This window comes from Papio anubis, chromosome 12 (genome assembly GCF_008728515.1).
Source record: "Papio anubis isolate 15944 chromosome 12, Panubis1.0, whole genome shotgun sequence".
Classification (NCBI taxonomy): domain Eukaryota; kingdom Metazoa; phylum Chordata; class Mammalia; order Primates; family Cercopithecidae; genus Papio; species Papio anubis.
In genome coordinates, this window is record NC_044987.1 from 87412373 (window position 1) to 87424997 (window position 12625).

At 33.8% G+C, this 12625-nt stretch overlaps 1 protein-coding gene across 4 annotated transcripts in view; it reads right to left on the reverse strand.

The window, feature by feature from the left end:
• The window catches only part of KIF18A (kinesin family member 18A), an 86340-nt gene that overhangs the window by 62572 nt on the left and 11143 nt on the right, over positions 1 to 12625 (reverse strand). For all 4 annotated transcript variants that reach the window (XM_021925936.2, XM_021925937.2, XM_021925938.2 and 1 more), the window contains exons 3-7: positions 10351 to 10508; positions 7406 to 7510; positions 6620 to 6730; positions 4521 to 4718; positions 650 to 826 (exon numbers count right to left, since the gene is read on the reverse strand). In XM_021925936.2, coding sequence (XP_021781628.1) covers positions 650 to 826; positions 4521 to 4718; positions 6620 to 6730; positions 7406 to 7510; positions 10351 to 10508 — 749 coding nt within the window. The remainder of the gene's footprint in view (positions 1 to 649; positions 827 to 4520; positions 4719 to 6619; positions 6731 to 7405; positions 7511 to 10350; positions 10509 to 12625) is intronic.

Here is a 12625-nt window from a genome sequence, read left to right on the forward strand (position 1 = left end):
TTAACTCTATGTTTTTTCAACCCTGATATATTATAATTTTAAACATATATGTTTTGATATGCATGTTTTTAAGTACACCACATATTTGGCAAAAATACTAACGTTAACCAATTACTATTATTATATTTCTGGAGAAATACAGAGATTGCTACATCAACATAATGAATGTGGACTATAAATTATGTAGAAAAGACTTTTTTAAAAATAAGCTTTATACCTATGTTACAGATGAAATAATAGGCTTGGAAAGATTAACATATCCAAGATTTTCAGGTAGAAAGTTTTGGTTCTCAGCTAAAGCAGAGCATCATCCTGGGCTGCAACAAATGTGTTAAAGCTTTGACTGAGTACTCCAAGGTGTCATCCAAATACAATACGCCATGACATGAAAGAGGTTAGGAAGAAAGCCACCAAAGTACCTAGTACCCAAAAGATCGAATCATAGTATCTACTTTATATATATAATCAAGATGCTTTATACTTTAACTGTACATTAATGTTCGACTAAGCAGGTTAGCAAAGACCCTTCTAACCCTCAGCTGCCTAACTCATTATGTAGAAACATAACTCTAATTAATACTTTCATTAGAATTATAAAAATCATATGCAGCCAATACCTTCAAAACAAAGGCAGAGTAAACAGACTTACAGAAGATTTAATGTCCTTTGCACGGTTAGCATACTTAAGAGTGTTATATGTGTCATCGTAGAATACAGAGGAAGGACTAACAGCAGCTATCATTATAGTTTGACAGTTTCCTCCAAGAGAATCCTTTAACAAGCGAGTAAGCTTACTATTTCTGTAAGGGATATGCTGATTCTTTCTCTGAAAGTACAAAAAAAGAGACCTAATGTCATTTTCCACATTTAAATGCAAACCTGCTACCACTTTTAACACTTCACTGTGGCCAGAGGATTACCTAGGTGCCGAGGCAAGAGACTGAAGGCACAAACTGTTTCAGTATAATAAAGAAAATAGTTAGAATAAGAATAGTCATAATACAACTTAGATATAGAGATGATCATGGACAATTATCAATCATTATTATAAACATTATTAATCATTAGCTTTTAATATTACTCTTTGTCGCATTACTAATATAACCTAGGAATAACTGGTGGGTCCAGGGTCAGGTGCTGAAGGGACATTGTGAGAAGTGACCTAGAAGGCAAGAGGTGAGCCTTCTATCACGCCCGCAGAAGGGCTGCTTGAGGGCTCCTTGGTCAAGCGGTAGTGCCAGTGTCTGGGAAGACACCCATTACTTAGCAGAACGCGAAAGGGAGTCTCCTTTCCTTGGAGGAGTCAGGGAACATTCTGTTCCACCAGCTTCTTGTGGAAGGGTGGATATTATCCAGGCCTGCCTGCACTCATCCAGAGGCCTAAACCCCTCCCTGTGGTGCTGTGCTTCAATAGTCACGCTCCTTGTCCACTTTCATGTTCCTCCCATACTCCTGGTTCCTATTTGAAGTTCATAGTAGATAGAGATAGAAGAAACAGTGAAAGTCTTAAAGTTCGATCTTTCTTATAAGTGCATAGAAGAAAACACTGACGTACGCTGCCGTCTCTCTGTTTCGGCTAAGAGGGAAGGGACCCCTGTCCTATGATCACGTGACTTGCTTCACCTTGTCAATCACTTAGAATCACCCTCGTTACCCTGCCCCTTTGTCTTGTATGCAATAAATATCAGCGTGCCCAGCCATTCGGGGCCACTACCAGTCTCCGCATCTTGATGGTAGTGGTCCCCCGGGGCCCAGCTGTTTTCTCTTTATCTCTTTGTCTTGTGTCTTTATTTATTATAATCTCTCCTCTCCACACACGGGGAGAACATCCGCCAAGTCCCATAGGGCTTGACCCTACAGTTCACTATAAGAACTTAAGCACTACCCAATTTTGTCCAGACTTATAATTTGTGATTGAGGTGATGACAATGAATCTTACAGGATTATTCAGTGAATATATGAAACAAATATCATACTTAAAAATATCTCCCTCTGAATAAGTATGAACTTTAGTTCAAAATGAAATAATACATTAACATTGGTTCGTTAGTTGTGATAGATGTACCATATTAATATAAAAAATTAACAATAGGGAAAACCAGGTGTGAAGTATATTTAACAAAATCCTTCTGTATCATCTTAGTAACTTTTCTGTAAATCTAAAACTATTTGAAAATGTCTATTTAAAAATATTTCCAATCATTGAAAAAAATTAAAACACAAAAGTAAACAGATGTCCTATACAAACATACTAGAGGAATAATAAGAACTCTGCATGGCTTAGAGCTACTTCTCTCCTTAAATAACCATCTAATATAGATATGAAATAAATTATAATTACAATGTTGCAGACATTTCTCCTGAAATCACTATAGAGTTCTAAAAGAACCTAATACTTCAAGATTTTCTTTTACCTAAAAAGAAAGAAGTAGAAGTAACAAATAAGTGTTGCTAAGTTTTGTTTCCAATTTTGAAGTAACAAATAAATTTTCCAGAAAGTAGAACTTTTATATAAAAACAGATTCTTTACAATGTTAAGCTAAAAGCAACCTAATGTTATCCAACATATATCTTTCATATTGCAGAAGAGGAAATTGAAGCTAAGCATAAAGTGAAGTGGTTTGAATAGGGTCACAAAGCTGGTATTAACAGAGCTAGAAATAGGTCCCAGCTCCCCCAATTCTCAGTAGCAATATGCTTTCCACCATAGCAGTCTTTCCCAAACAGTGTGAAATATGCACTGCTGGTGCTATTTTAAGGGATTTTACATATACAAGACATACATTAAACACTGACTCACAAATGACTCAATAGGAGTCATTATTAAAAAATTAAAGATTAGTTCACATGGCAAAAATCTTATGAATGGCTTAAGTTTACAAAATCTGTCTGTATATCATGCTGTCTGATTATAAGTTTGGGATTTTAACTTAGAATATAAAAGACATCTTGCTTTTGCAATCTTCATGTGATTTCAGTAAATTGTCATTTTTTTTTTTTAAAACCTGCTCCAATTCTTTTAATATACTTTATTCTAAACCAAAAGGTAACATTTTGAACAACTTAACAAGCCAAAGCTTTTTTTAAAAAATTAAAATTTTAAATTATATTTTAAGTTCTGGAATACATGTGCAGAATGTGCAGGTTTCTTACATAGGTATACATGTGCCATGGTGGTTTGCTGCACCCATCAACCTGTAATCTACATTAGGTATTTCTCCTATTGCTATCCCTCCCCTAGACCCCACAGTCCCTGACAGGCCCCGCCTGGCGTGTGATGTTCTCATGGTTCAACTCCTACTTATGAGTGAGAACATGCTATGCAGTGTGTGGTTTTCTGTTCCTGTGTTAGTTTGCTGAGAATGATGGTTCCTAGCTTCATCCATGTGCCTGCAAAGGACATGACCTCATCCTTTTTCATAGCTGCATAGTATTGCATGGTGTGTATGTGCCACATTTTCTTTATCCAGTCTATCACTGATGGGCATTTGGGTTGGTTTCAAGTCTTTGCTACTGTGAATAGTGCTGCAATAAACATAGGTGTGCATGTGTCTTTCTAGTAATGATATATAATCCTTTGGGTATATACCCAATAATGGGATGGCTGGGTCAAATGGTATTTCTAGTTCTAGATCCTTGAGGAATCACCACACTGTCTTCCACAGTGGTTGAACTAGTTTACAGTCCCACCAATAGTGTAAAAGTGTTTCTATTTCTCCACATCCTCTCCAGCATCTGTTGTTTCCTGGCTTTTTAATGATCACCATTCTAACTGGCATGAGATAGTATCTCACTGTGGTTTTGATTTGTATTTCTGTAATGACCAGTGACGAGCTTTTTGAACAGTTTAACAAGCTAAAGCTTTCGAGGATGGTTTAACTTAAATTGCCGTATTATAACTTTTAGAAAGGATGTCATTTTTACAAATATCTATGTTGTGTGTTCTAGGTAAGCACTTCTGGCATATGGCATATGTAAACTATTTTTAAATATGCCCCAAAGCATCTAGTAAACATTATCTTATTAGGTGATTTCATGACGTTTTATAACTTAAACTCCTCTTAAAAAAAAAAAAATCAACACCCTTTAATACTTAACCCTATTTTATATTATATAAAATACCAAACAACAGAATTTAGTTTTTCTAAAATATGGTTAGTTTGTCTTCATGCCAATTTAATTATCATGTTTGCTGTGTAGTGATCATTAAATGATCACTTTAAAAACCAAGTTCAAAGTAAGTGATGAGAATGTACCATAAAATATTAACTATCAATCTGGTATTCATTACTTTCTATTTAACCAATTCTGATTATAAAACTGGAAATTAAAAAAGAAATAAAATCAGTTTTTTTAATACACTAGGTTTTCTGAGGTCTTTGATCTATATATTAACATTACTGATATACTCTTGAAATGTGATATATACCAGATGCTTAAAACAAAATCATATTAAATAGTATCTTTCTTATCTATTTCAATATTTCAAACTATTTAACAAATAGACATATAATGCCTACCTTTGAATCTGCTAAGGCATTGATGACATTCCCAAGAGCTAAAAGTGATCTATTAATATTCGTGCCTTCTACAAATCGGGTCCCCTTAGCACCGGTAGTACTTGCTCGCTCAGATCCTGCCAGGTCAATGAGTGACATCTTGGCAATACGGACATTTTGATTGATACTTGCTGTTTTGTCTTGTTGTCGCAAATAAATCTTTTTGAAATTACAAAATAGAAAAAAATGAGGATAAGATTTAACAAAACTAAAAGGGAAATATATATTTTAATAGAGCACAAAATCAAAATCATTTTCATTTTAAAAAACAACTGAACAAGGTACAATCTAATTGATACTTAAGAGCACTAGAAGTAATCACTATAGCTGAGAAAAATACAAAAATGAAAAGACTTTCTATATGTGTACCAGAGGAAAAATAACTCTTGACCTGACAGAGGAGCAAAACTTCCATTTGTATTCTGGTACCCCTTGAACCAGAACATGGAATTATCAGAGGTGATGGTTAGAAACATAGGTTCTATAGAAATAACATTCCTAAGAAAAAACCAAAGCTACTAGTCAGAATGCCTTGCATTTATCCGGAGATTGCCCCTCAAGACAAGTTGAATTTGAATCTTGATCCAAACTGAAGAGTACATTTATTCTAATACCTCAAACTTGTATATGTCTTAATAATTAAAATATTATATATAAAAAAAGCAGTACAGTCTTGCATCACTTAACAACAGAGCTATGTTCTGTGAAATGCACTGTTAGGTGATTTCCTCATTGTGAAAATATCATAAATCAAATATAAGAGAAAATGATGAAATCAACAGACTTGGTAAACAGAAAGTAGCAGACTGCTTTTGGGGTAATAAGTAGGTGCACACTCTAAAATAATAATAAAAAGTAAATACATAAATCAGTAACACAGTCATTTATTACCAAGTCTTATGTACTGTACATAATTGTATGTACTACATTTTCATATGACTGGCAGTGCAGGTTCATTTACACCAACATCACCACAAACATTTGAGTAATGTGGTACGCCACGACATTATGATGAGTATGACATCACTAGATGAATAGGAACTTTTCAGCTCTGTTGTAATCTTATGGGACCACTGTTGTATATGTAGACTGTTGTCGACTGAAATGTCGTTACATGGCACATGACTACAGTAAAGTCTACTTGTCATTTTCAACTGCCTAGTAAAGCATAATTTATTCAAATATTTTAAGCTACTCTGTAAGAATTATCTGAACTACATTAGGTGGCAAACAAAAGATGAGGAAGGTAAGATATTACTTAATTATAAAGCCCATTTATTAAATGTTTTTATAAAGTAGGATCTAAGATATTTCAGAGACATCTCAGTTTCACAGAGAAATATTTCTCTCAAGACTATTAATAGTCGAAGAGTTAGTGGTAAGAACAAAAAAGATAAATGAAATTTTTGTTGACTAGGGACTATATGAATGGTTTGATTGCTTTCAATATGAATTCTTTCAACTATAACAATTTCTTTCTTATAAGGTGAATCTCAGATGGCATAATACTAAAAGCAGCTTTATATTATCATTTGGATATTAACAGGACTAGAAACTATAAGAAATAATAGCTATTAACCTATGCTTTAGGTCTTTCTGGAATTGTATTCCTAAGAGGTACTGTGCCAACTGAATCATACTTCCTTAAGGAATGCAATTATTTACATAGTCCTTATGGTGAAATCTTTTAAAGATGAATCAGTATATTCCCAAACTATTAGTTCTATAAGTCTAGATTTATAGAGATAAATTTTACTGTGAATATAAGATTATCTATTGGAAAGATTAAATATTTTCAGCAAAAACAAAACAACTTTTATTACTACAACTTTATCCTCCTGTATGTTTACAAAGGTAGAAATTTTCTATTTTTGTTTTAAACATCTCAATTATAAATATTCTTGGTGACAGAAACTTCTCAAAGCTACAAAGTAAGAAAAGTACTGACAAGTGAAGTCTATAGACAGATTTTTTTCACATATATGAAAATGATCATTCATGAATTTAGCTTCATTTATTTTAAATTCAATTTTAAGAGTGATAGTCTAGTGGCCTCTTACTTGGAAAACAGCATGAGAACGAGAAGATGTGGCATTCATATCAGTGGGATGTTGTGTCCTGTTTTTGTTTCCATTATCCAATAAATGTAAAATTTCCTCTGAGGATTTCGGCTGGAGAAGTTTAAGCAGAAGAAAAATTTAAAAATCAGCAATATATCTTTAAATTTTTCAATAAATGTTCAGAAACAAAAATATTTAAAGGTGAAAGAAAATGTTTTCTATAAATTCAATCCTATTAAATACTGACTGTGTCTCATCTGCTTAGTATTGTGTGTGTTTATATGAAGAATAAAAGATAAAATCTAGTTTCTCAGGAGCAGAGTCTAGTCTCTATGTTAAATAGAATAATATGACATTAAATGTTCAAGCAGATTTTTGTAAGAAAAGCTCACTCATTGGGGGCCAGGGCGGGCAGATTGCTTGAGCCCTGGAGTTTGAGACAGGCCTGAACAACATGGTGAAATCCCGTTTTCTACCAAAAATACAAAAATTAGCCAGTCTCATAGCCCGGTCACAAAATACATACACACATACATACATACATACATACATATGTAGATTAAAATTTAAAAATGAAATTTAAAAAATGTTTTTAAAAAGCTCACTCAGTATTTTAAAACAAAATAACACTAAAAATATACCCTAATCATTTAAATTCTGCACATCATTAGTTTTTTTTTTTTTTTTTTTTCTCAAACAGGACGGAAACTAAGTGCATGGCTGATGAAAATGGCTTAACAGTCACATTTGCTATTCTAACAGGGAAAAAGATGTTTACATACATACCTGGTGTAAAGTAAGTCCATGAACGACTACCCCTTTTTGGGTATCTTCCCGGACAGCAAGTGGCCCTGAATTTACTAAGAGGTCACGAATCTGTTCATTATATACCTTAAAATAAAAAGAACTGCTTTAGTATTGATGTAAGAAAAAAAAAAAAAAGGTGATTACATCACACATACATTGCTGATTTAAAATTATTAGAATTTTATCCTAAAGACAAGCAGCACCTCACTTTTATTCACCTCATACCTTCAATCTCATGTTGCCATTAATTTTCTATCATTCCAGAAAATTGAAGAGTTTGATTACCTAGGTTTGAAATTGAAACTTAAAGTTGGAGTCATTATACCCTCACTCATAATTTCTGCCTTGATGACTATGGCGAAACACAGATAAGTAAGATAGCTGAAGTGCATTTTCTTATTTTCAGGAAATATAAGGAACACATGGCATTGAGAAATTCTGGGAAACTGAAATGCAGGTTGTATGAAGATGGCATGGTTCTTATTCTTACCGTGAAAAATATTTGTTATTTCACAATGTCCAAGTAGTCTAAACTTTTTAAATTTTGGAGCTTAAATGTTACAGAAAACCCACACTCAAGGACAGGTGGCATTTGTTTCAATTATCCTTCAATTACATTAATTTTGACATATAATTATTAATAATAAATTTCAAAAGGAGACCCATTTGAATGATGAGGGAACTAAGGTTCTGAGAGGTTAAATGATTTGTCCATGGTCATAAAGGTATTAGCAGAGTAGGAACTGGAGCCTAGACAGCTTCACTCTATTGCATCATACTGAATACACATCTGTATTTTATATCTCTGGTCATTTTTTAAAAAGTAATTTTTATAAGTAACACACATTTCTATGTAGTACTATTGGCCTGATTTTATGAATTTATGAAAGGTATAAAGTTTATTACTTGCTAACCAAATGAGAATTACAACTATTACTGACAAGATTTAAGAAAAAAAATAACAAAATTTAGTCTCTAAAAAACTATTTGGTGTTATTTCCTTCTGTGTTCTAATAAGTAGCTCATAGTGATAATTCATTGCTGGTACAATTCTTTACAAGGAATGATAGGCATTAGAATGTGATAAACCCTTAAAGTAGTAAAATGATAATATGAAGAAATATTTCTTAATCATATCTTTTTGATGAGCAGCACTTTTCTATTGCTTCCCCTTATCCACTTCAATCATACCAAATCAATAATTAGAATAATTGCCCTCAAGCTGGTCTATGTATGAGGCTCACTTGGGAGCATTTAAAAAACAGAGATGCCTCAGCCACACCCCAGATCTACTAAATTAAAATAGCCAAAATGTGAGGCCTAGGCCTATTTTTAAAAAGATCTATAGGCAATTCTGGTGCATAGCTTGAGTAGAAAACCACATTATACACTGCCTTATCATTAATAATATGAAAGCTGATTAAAAGAAAAAATAAAAATTGTGAAAATAACCAAACTTCAAAATCATCCCAGTTATAAAAAGGATCTAAGGAAGAAATAATGAATGCTGGCACCCTCTTTTCCTAATTTGAGTTCAGAAAAATTCTTTTCACACTTAACCAAAGAAAATGAGTTTTACTTCTTTTTTATCTGTAAGTTCTAATGAAGAAATTTTTAGCAACATACATGATTTTAATCAATCTTTGGATGAAATTCTCAGTAGGGACCAAACTACAAGATGTTAATAACAGAGAAAATTTCTGGCACCAGAAATAAATAGGCAGTGAAATCAGGGTTTTTAATGTTTCTCTACTGGTTTCTGAAATACTATTTGAATGCAAAGTTAGAGTGTCTGCCACTTAGTTACCATTTGTGGACTATTAAGAGGGTAGAAGGCCTCAAAGAATGATGGGGTATTTCAAAAGGACACAAGAGACAACATGAAGAAGCCTCAACTAACCAAATCTTACACAATTTGAACATACAAAAGATGATTACAGAAAGGGATTATATTGAATAAAGTAAAAATGCAGGAGGCCGATAAAATAAGGGGAAAACTTTTCCTTATAGTAGAAAGTCAATAAAGAAACGTACAAGAAATGATGGAATTTAAAAATCACCACTATCTACCATCATAATAGTAACTGATTCAGTCACCAATCATCAGTGGATGCTAATACCAATACATAAAAGTTTGAGGAGTAAGGAATATTTACATTGTCTACATATATAGCACTTACTAATTGTAAATGGCAAAACAGTATCTTCGAAGTGGAGAAACTCTACAGACATCAGCATAATAAAACTGATCAAAATTAACATTCCCAGTATGGGGACTAATCAATGGCTTAAGCCTTTTGTGATGCAGTAAGAAGTCGACATCACTTTGCTTGTGTTACTCTCAGTGCATAATCTGAATCTAATCATGACAAATCCAAACTGAGGAATTTTATGGCTGTGTCATAAAAGACAAAACATTACAGATTAAGGAGACTAAAGAGATACAACAACTGAATACAATTTTCTTTTACAATAAACGGTATTAATGAAATAACTAGCAAAATCTCACTAAGATCTAAAGGTAATTATATTGTATCATTGCTAATTTCCCGATTTTGGTACCTATTTAGCAGTTATTTTAAAAAAGTCCTGTTTTTACAAGTCTGCAACCTAGCTCAGAAAGAATGAAATGTATACACACACATAGAAAGCAAATGCAGTAAAATGTTAACATATGGGGGATCTGTGTGAAGGGTATCTGGAAGTTCTTTATACTATTGTTGCAACTTCTCTAAGTCTGAAATTTTGCCAAAAAAAAAAAAAAAAAAAAAACTTAACAGAAAAAGATGCATAACAAATATTCAATACAAAGAATTTTAATGATTTTGTATATTCACCGGAAAACTCTTATGTAATAAAATCATTTGAATGAATCATGTCAATGACTTCTCAAAACTATTGATTAATCTAAATTGCCAACTTACCTCCAGATATGAAACTGCAGTACTACATGTTTTCTCTTCTTTAATCTCATCCATGCATTTGTAAAGGTGTAACATTGTTAGATACATCACTCCAGGTTCATCAGCTGATCCTAGCATAGTGTGGGTCTTCCCAGCGCCAGTGGCACCATAGGCAAGTACTGAGTTTTTAAGAAAGGAATCAAAACTCTATGTTATGACATATAACGCTATTATATCTACTATCTAGTGGATAGTTCCATCTGGATATCCTGAACAGTATCTTTAAACCCTACAAATCCAAAATTATAGTCTTATCCTCAAAACCTGTGAATCTTACCAGAAATCTACTCTTACTCCTATATTCTTTATTCTGATAAATGGTATCACTACCCCCGGCCCCCCACTCCAACAACTACTCTTTCAAAGCAATCTTAAAATCTCCCTACAGATTAGTCTTCATCTTCCATCTTCTTTATCCTTTACAACTTGTTGTCATCTTTATGAAAAAAAAATTGGAATACAATAAACCTTCTTAATTGTTCCAGGTTTGTGTAAGTTCAGATTCCTCACTTTGGAATATTATAAAGCACTCAGAGGGTGCCTGCTTATTTTGCCAGTCTACTGCTTCCTTGCTGTGATCTAGGGATACTTAATTATTCAAAATTCTCAGCATTTGCTGCTCCTTTCTACTCTGCTGTTTTTGTTCTGAGGAGTCCCTCTACTTGATCCAGCTGGAAAACTTCCACCTGCTTCTAAATGCTCAGCACAAATATCATTTTTCTCTGCTTTCCCTCATTGTTCTAGGCAGACACATCCACTCTTTCACTTCAGTCCTCAGTATATGCTGCATATCCACACCCCGCTCTTCTGGCATGTATCACACTGTATTTCCAATTAAGTGCTCCACCAAGGCAGAGGCCATGTATCCTTGGCACCTAACAAATAGCTTGCCACAAAGCAGAGACTCGAATAAATACCAGATAGATGCCATTTATAAGATTCCTTTTTATGTTTTAGGTGAATTACTTTGTTTCCAAGATTCTATTCAGTACAAGAAAGTCATGTGTTTCTTCAAATGTATAAAAAATCCACTCTGTGGGTCAGGCTTGGTGGCTCATCCCTACAAGCCCAGTACTTTGGACAGCTAAGGTCCAAAGAATTGCTTGAGCCCAGGAGTTTGAGACCAGCCTGGGCAACACAGTGAGACCCTGTATCCACAAAAATTTTCAAAAAATTAGCTGAGGGCAGTGGCTCATTCCTATAGTCCAGCTATTCAGGAGGCTGAGATGGGAGGATTGCTTAAGTCCAGCAGGTTGAGGCTGCAGTGAGCTGTGATTGCACTAGCGCACTCCAGCCTGGGCAACACAGCAAGACTCCGTCAAAAAGAAAAGAGAAAAATCCACTTTGTGAATTACATATGGTAAATACCCAATACAATAATCAGTTAAGGCAATAACTTCTCATATCATTACTGGTTGAAAATATTTTTATAAATTCAATCTGTCTGCTAAACCAAATGTTAACAAACCACAAAAATACTTTTCAGTAGGAATTAACATGGTGTACGTTTTACTTTGTTTTATTTTATGTAAGTTAGTATATAAGGAAGCTTTAAGACAGCATATTCTTAAGCTGTCTTAAAGGCAGGGTAAGAATATAAAGAAAGCCAAAAAGAAACCAAAAATTCACTAGCAGTTTGATAGAGAGTCTACTTTTTTTCTTGAGTTACGAAATTTTCAAAATCTCTAGAGACATATGAAGTTTCATGAATGAGGAAAAGAATATCTTCTTAAAAATGGGAATCACAGCAGTACCGATCAATAAACCACATTCCATCCTTACTTGACCAAGAGGGTATGTCTTCCATGATAAAACTGAAAGGAATCGGGAAAAGACAGTGAAACATGTTATAGTTGTGAGCTGTCTTGGGGAAAATGTCACTAGTAATTACAAAAATCAGGTATTAATAATGGTGTTTAGTGCCTGGTAAGCATTGAGTAACTGGCCATTTTGCATCTTGGGTATCTCTCTCTCTCTCTCTTTTTTTTCTAAGGAAATCAACGTGGCTTTCTTGAAAGGTGGAAAAAAGCATTAAAGATGCTTCTTGTGCTAACGATGGGCTAAAGGGTATGAGATAATTAACATGGGATCTTAACACTTTTACCTCCTTTCCAATTTTTATTTTAGGTTCGGGGGTACAATGCAGGTTTGTTACATGGGTAAATTGCATGCTGCAGGGTTTAGTGTACAGATTTTTTCATCACTCAGATAAGGAGTGTAGTACTCCATAGGTTGT